The 9439-nt window shown below is 42.4% G+C and overlaps 1 protein-coding gene across 1 annotated transcript in view; it reads left to right on the forward strand.

Moving 5' to 3' along the window:
- LOC122562839 (radial spoke head 14 homolog) overlaps positions 1 to 9014 on the forward strand; it is a 707211-nt gene extending 698197 nt beyond the window's left edge. Inside the window, exon 6 of the mRNA XM_043716094.2 lies at positions 7946 to 9014. Coding sequence (XP_043572029.2) covers positions 7946 to 8184 — 239 coding nt within the window. The 3' untranslated portion in view covers positions 8185 to 9014. The remainder of the gene's footprint in view (positions 1 to 7945) is intronic.
- The last annotated feature ends 425 nt before the right edge of the window (positions 9015 to 9439 follow it).

Raw genomic sequence — 9439 nt, forward strand, 5'->3', positions numbered from 1 at the left:
CCCACCGACTATCACAATCACCTCCGATCTGCATCCACCTATTGCCATCTCACATCCTTTACCCCCAGCCCTACCCCTCACACCCCATTTATCTCTCAGCCCCCTTCCCCCTCTACATCATTCTCCTGTAGGCAAACATCCACTCCCGGTATATCATTCTCCTATTTGCTAATGTTCACTTTTATTCCATCATTATTCCCTCTGTATAACAGCATACTGCAATCTTTCACCAGTTAAATAATACTCTGACCTACTATTTTTACTTCCAAAGTGGATAACCTCACATTTACCAACATTGTACTCCATCTGCCAGATTCTTACCCACTCACCTAACCTATCTAAATCTCTCTGCAGACTCTCCACATCCTCTGCACAGTTTCCACTCAATTTAGTGTCATCAGCAAACTTGAATACATTACACTCAGTCTCCTCTTCCAAATCATTTATATATATCATAAACAGTTGTGGGCCCAACACCGACCCCTGCAGCACCCCGCTCACCACTGATCTCCAACCAGAGAAACATCCATTTATCCCAACTCTCTGCTTTCTATTGGTTAACCAGTCCTCTATCCATGCTAGTATGTTCTCAGCAACTCGATACATTCTAATCCTATGGATGAGTCTTTTATGTGGCACCTTATCGAATGCCTTCTGGAAATCCAATGTACAACATTCACCTGTTTCCCTCCATCCACTGCGCTTGTTACATCCTCAAAGAACTCCAGTAAATCCAGTTATTCTAAGCCTCGGCCATTTCGGAATTATCCAGTATTAATTCTCCTTTCTCATCTTGCAAGGGATCTACTTCCACTTTATCCACCCTTTCCCTTTTTATATAGTTATAAAACCTTTTCCTACCTGTTTTTGTATTCTGCGCTAGTCTGTATTCATAATCTATCTTTCTTTCTTTATTGCTTGCTTTGTGGTTCTTTGTTGCTTTTTAAAGTTTTCCCAATCTTCCTGTTTCCCATTACTCTTGGCTACTTTGTAAGCCTGAGCTTTTAATTGGATGCCTTCCTTGGTTATCCAAGGCTGGCTCTTCCTACCCTTGCTATTCTCTTTTAACCAGAATATACTTTCCTTGAGCACTGTGAAAAACCTCTTTGAAAGTCCTCCACTCTTCCTCAACTATTCCACTATATAACTTGTGTTCCCCAGTCTAATTTAACTAACTCTTTCCTCATCCCATTATAATCTCCGTTATTTAAGTATAAAGCACTGGTTTTAGATGATACTATTTCACCGTCCATTTATATCCAAAATTCGATCATGCTCTTTCTGAGAGGATCCTTAAATATGAGATTGTTAATTTTACCTGTCTCATTACAAAGACCAGATCGAAGATTGCACGTTCTCTTGTGAGTTTGGTAAAATGCTGTTCAAGAAAGTTAGCATGGATGAGATCTACAAACTCCTCTTCAACAGTGCCTCTGCCTGCAGCGCCTGTGCCTGTGGGAGATGTGACTGGTTCAAAACAAAGGTGTTACGACACGGTGGTGAACCCTTCTGTTAATTAAACCAAACACCCAGAAAAGCTTGCCTCACCTCATAATCTCTTAAAATATGAGTGACAGAGAACTCCAAAATTCCACTATTTAAAGAAAATAACATCAATTTATTCTTTAAGAGTGAACATTAAACAACCATTCACAATTCTAAGCCACCCCCTTTCTTTTAACTGCTTACTATCTGCCTCCAACTCTATAACAATATGCTGTTCCAATAAGATACTTATTAGAATTACATCAACTTAATTTCAAAACCACACAGCCATTGTCGTCTTCTATGTCTTTCTTCTTCTAACTGAGGATCTCCCTGGGTCGTCTTCTTTCTTTTTACTGTGAAAATGTTACATTTGATAGAGAGTGTTTCCAAATTTCTTGGAGAGCACTCTCCGTGTATTTCTGTCTTGACAGCAGTTGATGTCTGACCAATTTTCAAAATGTCCACATTATAGACCCCTCAACATCTGATCGTGTCATTGGTTCGATGTTGACAAAACAATAAATTCAAGCTTGATTGTGTTTGAGTATCCTGGGACATAATTTAAACTGATTGGTTAAATTTTAATTGTCAAAAAAGCAATCAAAACTCTGGTATCCATTTCACAGCCAAATGTTACATGTTTTCAATTTTCTAGTACACTGTGGGACTGCCGCCTAGTCATATACACAGGTGTTTGTAACCTCTCAGTTTGGAACAGCATTCACTCTCTCTTATAGGTACAGTACACGCCTTCAACTTCCTAACAAAGGCAACAGCGTTGCTGCCTGGTACCTTGCACCGGCATGTGTCAAAGCCTTCCGGTGGTCATGTACCAGCTGAACATTAATGGAGTGAAATCCTTTCAAGTGGCAGCAGGACATCAGCCATTTGAGAGCCACAGAGTGTGAAGTTCTGTCAATGTCACTGGCATTTCCTGGAGTGTGCTGCAGGTGTAGAGATTCAGCCTTTCGGTGACTGCCAACGCTTGGCCACCTGACCCACTTGTAAGAAAGCCTTGTGCTGATGTACTGCAGATGTCAGCATTTAGCTGCATGAGTTTCCTGAGGCTTTGCCACATCGAGGAAGCTGATCCTGTGCCTGAATACAGTGCTGCTGCTGGGCCACTTGTTTCTCAGAAGCATGCTCTGCAGAGACTGCTCCCATTCTACAGTGAAAGCTGGTAGTGGGGAAATACAGAGCAAAGTGAAGAACATCAAAGTGATGGAAAAGCATAAATTGGCATCAACCTTACAGCAGTGAAGCCACATTGTCAGTAGGTCTGAAAACACTGTCCATTTTGACAGGGAGGCACCTCTGTAGTTTACAGCTTGGAACTACCATAGAGCAAGGATTCTTCACTGTAGCTTGTTGACCCTGACAAACTTCCCACCACTTTAGAAACCTCTCTATTAAAGTCAGAATGCCTGAGTGAGAGGCACAATGAATCAGCCCAAAGTATTAAAACACAGACCAGCACTGAGTATTCTGAGCGACTCTGAAAGGACAGGTTAAAAACTGGAGGGAAAGGATTCATCTTGAGTTACCATCATTTGGTGGAAATTTAATGACTGTGCACACCCAATCCTACGCCCATGTCTCAGTTAGAATTCTGACCAGTTGGCCAGAAGAACTGAAAAGGACTGTCTGATCCAAGCTGACAAATGTGCCCACATCTCTTGTGAAAACAGGATGAAGGGCTAATGCCTGCAAAATTGATTCTCCTGCTCCTCAGATGCTGCCTGACCTGTGATTTTCCAGCACTACACTCTTGACTCTAATCTCCAGCATCTGCAGTCCTCACTTTCTCTTAGAAAGCAAAGGTTGTGAGACCAAGCTTGAGCTTCTGTGGTTGATGTTTGACTTGTTACTGGGCTTCGTAGGTTGATTCCCCTCCATCCCTTATAGAAACAGGCTCATTTCCAATGGAAGTGGAAAGCAGTGGGATATAAAACAAACTGCTGATTTGCTCTGACATGCTTTATCAACAAGCTGTTCAGAGATGTTATTACAAACCTCTGGAGCAGGTGGGTCTTGAACCTGGACCTCCTCACTCAGAGATACAGACACTACCACCATGGCACTTTCTCACAAAATCACGATCCCCTGCTGTGTGCAGATCAAGTGGTGGAAATTAGAAATAATTATCCTACATGCATTGTCATTTCAAACCAAGAATTTCACAAAACCCACCAGGGAATTACACACAAAGGAGTTAAGAATGAACCAGCTGAATAAATTAAGAAAAGAGTTGACAGTTTTAGGGAGGAGAGAAAGTGCACGCAAAAATATAAAGCAAAATAATTTACAGCACTGCAGTAATCGGTAGTCGCAGCGGCATGCAAGAATAATTATTAAGGCTAGTTGATGCTGCCTTCTTGAATATTTTATATTTTTGCACAGTCTGGAGAGTTAATTAATAATAAACAATTTTATACTGAGGTGCAGTTACACATGGTGAATGCTGGAATACAAAACCAGGGCAGGTTTGATGCTGTGAACTGTCATCAATGTGAACACTGCAATATTCAGACTCCTATTACAGGTAAAAGAGCTGCGGATGCTGTAAATCAGAAACACAAACAGAAGTTACTGGCAAAGCTCAGCAGGTCTGGCAGCATCTATGGAGAGAAATCAGAGTTAATGACTCGGGTTCGGTGACCCTTTCTCAGAATTGCGAGTTCTCTGATTTCTCTTCACAGATGTCTCTGTCTTACCCCGGTGCCCCATGTAACATAACAGCTCCTCATTGTTCAATGTGGTAAATGTCTGAAGTCATTTATTTTTATTCAGCAACAGCCAAAGAGATCCAAAAAATAGTAAACAAAAGCTATATTTGCCCAGGGAACAGTGACTTGCCTTTTGATCAGCAAGAAATGTACAGCCAATGAGTGATCACTGCTTAGCTCACATCGATGGGAACCGACCCTCAGTGAAGTCTTGTCTGGTTTGTTGCACCCAATGCTGCAGCACTCTACTGTGCTGAAGGTGATGTTCTTCTTGCTTGATGTCTGAATCTTCCTCCCCAGTAAACAACTGCTGCTCTCCCAGCTGTTCAGCGTCCATCACGTCTTTGGTTTGCCCTGCTCAAGTTGTACAAAAACAGCAAGCTAGCATAATGCAGTACACTCTGTCTGGTGTCTTCTGAAAACCTCACCAGAGCTAACCCCAAGCATCAGAACCTCATCCCCAGCAGATCTATCATTTGCTCCTTAATGACTCTGGTCGAAGAAAAGAGTCATTAAGCTTCGGATCAGGAGATGCATTGTATTTACACCCTGTCTCAGTCATCAGCTGCAGAGGGTGACCCTTGTGTCCCAGTAGCCACCCTGCTAAGGCAGCTGGCCCTCCATACAGTGGGACACGGAGGCCTCTGACAATGAGGGCCATGCAATGTCTCCACATGGACCTTATTCCAATGCATACAGCCAAGGCATGTCATACAAACAAAGCAGGGGATTGTAAGTGTGGCAGGGTTACTAAGACCTTGTCCCACCCACCTCAATATCACCCAAGAAATGCCATATTGCACAGAAGAAGTGACAATAGAAGATGGCCATCCAGAAATCTGTTGATGAATCCAACAGAAAGTTCTTTATTCTCAGAGCTGTCAGAATGAGGAGTTTTCTAGCACAAGGTGTGTTTGAAGTGAACTGTATTGAAGTATTCATGGGAAGGCCAGAATGGTATTTGAAGAGGAAAGGAGCAAAGGATGACAATGATAGGTTTAGATGAGGAACAATGAGAGGAGCTTCAAGTGAATCATGGGCTGGTTGGGCCAAATAGACTGTTAATGTGTCATTTCTATTATCTAATCCTCATGTTTCAGCTGAGTTAATGTAGTGTCTCACCACAGGGAATCAGAACTGAACCCTGAGCAAGCACAATGACAATTTAATGCTGTTACTCATCAAAACTGACATCATTGCAAAATTGACATTAGCTACATACGCAGATGTGCTCAGCTTTAATCATTTGAGGCTTTTCTCTCTGTACCACATTTAAAATAAATTCAGATTATCATGGGACATTATGCAAAGAAATGTTGTCTGGTGCTGGCACAATGGATTGTGTCATACTCCAATGGAGATGTAGTTTGTGGGTTTGAGTGGCCCACAGATGCGACTTTGAAGGAAAGGGGATGTGAAAATTTAGTTTGAGGAACTTGGCCTCCGGGAGATTTTATCAGAGGTGGGCTTTCTGCAGCAGAGGCTGTGTTGAAGGATTTTAAAATGCCTCCCCTATTGAATGCTCTTGGCTATGACACCTACAGGGAGTTATGAAGCAGCTGGAGCAAAATGTAACATTTTGGTCCATGGCTTTCTCCTCCATATCAATGCTCTGTCATTTTTAGTCAGCACTCCAAAGCCTTTCAGCAACAGCTCCATGTTGAAGTTCCCTTGTGTTTCAACCCCTCTTTCCCTCACCTTTCTCAATGACTTGCCAGCCAGCCATGCCTACAGACAGTCCTAGTCTGACTCCTAGTTCCATGTCCTGCCTGCCATTCTTTAATGGACAGTGCACCAAGGGGCAGACTGTTAACTTACCATTTCATGTGACATCATCCTGAGAGATGAGCACGGCTGGCCTGTCAAATGGGCCCGATGACTGAAAAATAGTAAAGGGGCGAGGATTCTGCTCCACATCACATGCAGCGAGTTGGATTTTCTATCTGACCCCTGCCAACCAAGGAAAGGCTGGTATTGCCCATCTGTCAGGTTTCAGTGCAAATTGGGTGGTTTCTATGAATTGAACATTTACACTAGAAGATAGTGAGCTATAAATTCCACACCAAGACTTACCTGTGAATTCACTGGTTGAATCATTTGATAGCTATTTGCTTTTGAAATGTCATGTGACAATTTTTTTATTGACTTGTGGGATATGGATGTCACACTGACAAGACGAACATTTATTGCTTCTGCCCAGCTACCCATGAGAAAGTGGTGGTGAGTTGCCTTCTTTAACTGCTGCAGCAGATGTGCTGTACGTAGACCCACAATGCTGTTAGGAAGGAAGGATTTTGACCCAGTGACACTGAAGAAACAACGATATATTTCAAGCCGAAATGTTGAGTGGTTTGAAGGGGAAACTTGCAGTTGGTGATGTTCCCATATATTTGCTGCCCTTGTCCTTCTAGAAGGAAGTGGTTATAGGTTTGGAAGCTGCTGTCTGAGGATCTTTGGTGAGTTTCTGCAGTGCATCTCTGGAGCTTTGGCAACAGAGGGAATGGATATTTGTGATGTGGTGCCAATCAAGTGGGCTGCTTTGTCCTTTATACTGTCTAATCTGTGCAGCACAGGTATGTCATGGATAAGAAATGATCAGGGCTAGTGAACAGAGAAGTTGGTAAGTTGCATTCAAATGGTAATATTGTAAACCTTTAAGATTGACACCACAATCTTAAATCCCTGGAGCATTAGTTGCATAACATATGGTAGTTTTTTTTATTTTAAGCTTTGAACTTAGAAATGACTGGTGTTAATATTACTGATGAATATTCCCTGTCAGGTATTTTTGTGGAAGGGTTCACTTATTTAAAATGAAAACATGATACCTGTGCCAACACATGGAGGAATGAGATACCAATGGCATTAAGTGCTGATCCATTAATACTGTTAACACCAATTTCTAGACAGTGTGGTCCTGTATTTGTGCTGTCAAACACCACCAGTGAATTCAAAGTTTGGGAGAAGATTTGTAGCTCGGGTGCTCGTTGTTGTGGTTCTGTTCGCCGAGCTGGGAATTTGTATTGCAGACGTTTTGTCCCCTGTCTAGGTGACATCCTCAGTGCTTGGGAGCCTCCTGTGAAGCGCTTCCATGAACACCAACTAGCCACGAAACGACATGACCAGCTATCCTTAGTAGCCACACACACAGATGACAAGCAACATGAGTTCGACTGGGACAACACTACTATTATAGGACAAGCCAAACAGAGAACAGCCAGGGAATTCCTAGAGGCATGGCACTCATCCACAGATTCAATCAATAAGCACATCGACCTGGACCCAATATACCGGCCACTGCAGCGGACAGCTGGAACTGACAACCGGAAGCGGCAGATACAAATCACTATAAATGCCGGAGGAAACATCACAGAAGCGCTTCACAGGAGGCTCCCAAGCACTGAGGATGTCACCTAGACAGGGGACAAAACGTCTGGAAGACAAATTCCCAGCTCGGCGAACAGAACCACAACTACTAATGAATGTGCTTCTGGAGAGAGCAAGGAGTGGGATAAATGAGAAGGTAAAGTTGGAGAAATACTGGGTGGGTTTATTGGGCCTTAAAGGTTATTGTGTTAGTTTGAAAACAAAAATTAGATGTTATGTAATTGTCAGCTGGTTGTTCTTATGGGGTTAGTTCTGTTTGCTTTTGATCCTATAAGGCCTTTTCAGAGCACTTCCTGACCATGATGAATGACAATATCTGTGATTGGGTTCTTATGTTTCCACAGGGAAATACGAGGCTCTGAAGGCAAATGTCATTCCATCCTTACTGCTCCTGGTGAATGATCCAGTAAATAAAGTGCGGCTCAATGTCATGAAGGCCATCGCAACAGTGTCTGAAACTCCAGAGGGGAGGAAAATCCTGCTGGATCATGTGGAGCTCCTACAGGACAAACTGAAGGACCCCAGTGAGGCAGTCAGAAGAGCAGTCAAGATCGCTATTGACGTCATCACCTGGAAACCCTAGGTGCATTAGTGAAAATGTGGTCATGCTGCACTGGGGGTACCTTGGACCTGATATACTCACACCCCGTCTTCTAACCTTGCTTTCCCTCTTTTATTTTGAATCATGTTCACAATAACTTCTACGTATAATAATTCCCTGTCCATTACAGCCTGTTGTTTTTTAGTCGGGTTCCCATTAACCTTTGCAAATTCTTCATTGTGACAAAGGCTCACTGTTCTGAAAAATGAATCCTGTTCCTCTCCCTAAAGATGCTGTTTGATCTGCTGAGCATCCCCAACACTTTCAGTCATTATTTCAGACTTCCAGCCTCTGCCCTTTGTTGCTCTGGTCTTCGTTTGCTGTTGCCATTGCTGGTATGTTGTGGTTTCCTCCTCTCAATCCTCACTCTCTCTGAAATGCTGTCTTATACAGTTGTCATGAAGCTCTGCTTTCGCCTTGTTAAACAGTGACCACCAGGAATTCTCCATCCACTTTGTTCAGAGCTGTCAAAATAATAACTTTCTTTTATTACCAATAACTGGTTGATTAAACCAATTTCTAAAGCTTTCTTTTCTTTAAATAAGGCTCTCTAATGCTGCCTGTCATTCTGGACAATCCTTTTCCAAATTCTCTTTCAAGTTTTTCCCATGTGTCTTTTTGTCTTTGTTTCATCCTCTCATGCTTACACTCTCATTCTTGTTCCTTCTGTCCCATTTCCCATCTCTCAGTGTGTTGCTGTTCTGTGCACATCAAGTGTAATGAATGCGACAGTGTTGTGCTGGGTAATTTGGCTTTCTGGTAGACTGGACACAGTTTGTTAAGTTGAAATAAACTACAAATATCACTCAGGACTTGTGTGGCTTTAAGTGTGTAATTTTCTTAATTACTTAATTATTGTCACTGTGTTGATCGAATTAGTTTAAGCCAGTATGGTCTTTTCTTTTGTAGAGATTGTTTAAATGAAAGACTGCATTTGTGTTATATGCTGATACACAAGCTTAAAATGAAAAGAGACATGACAGCATTTGGGTGTCTCCAGCTTACTTAGGCAACAAAGGTCATTAAAAACAGGCAACCTGAAGGTATAGCAGAGGGCTGACAGAGAGGGCAGCAATGGCACATTACAATTAGCTCAACATCCCTGCACTGATCAAGGACTAATCTTCCTCCCGTCAAGAATTGTCCTACTGTAAGATACATCCATGCATATACGTGGGTGTAGGAGTCTGTATCAACATATCACTAAAACACAGTGCACAGGGACAAAAGAGAATTT

This window comes from Chiloscyllium plagiosum, unplaced genomic scaffold (assembly GCF_037043375.1).
Source record: "Chiloscyllium plagiosum isolate Xiang-an unplaced genomic scaffold, Cpla_swu_hap1 HiC_scaffold_24, whole genome shotgun sequence".
NCBI lineage: Eukaryota > Metazoa > Chordata > Chondrichthyes > Orectolobiformes > Hemiscylliidae > Chiloscyllium > Chiloscyllium plagiosum.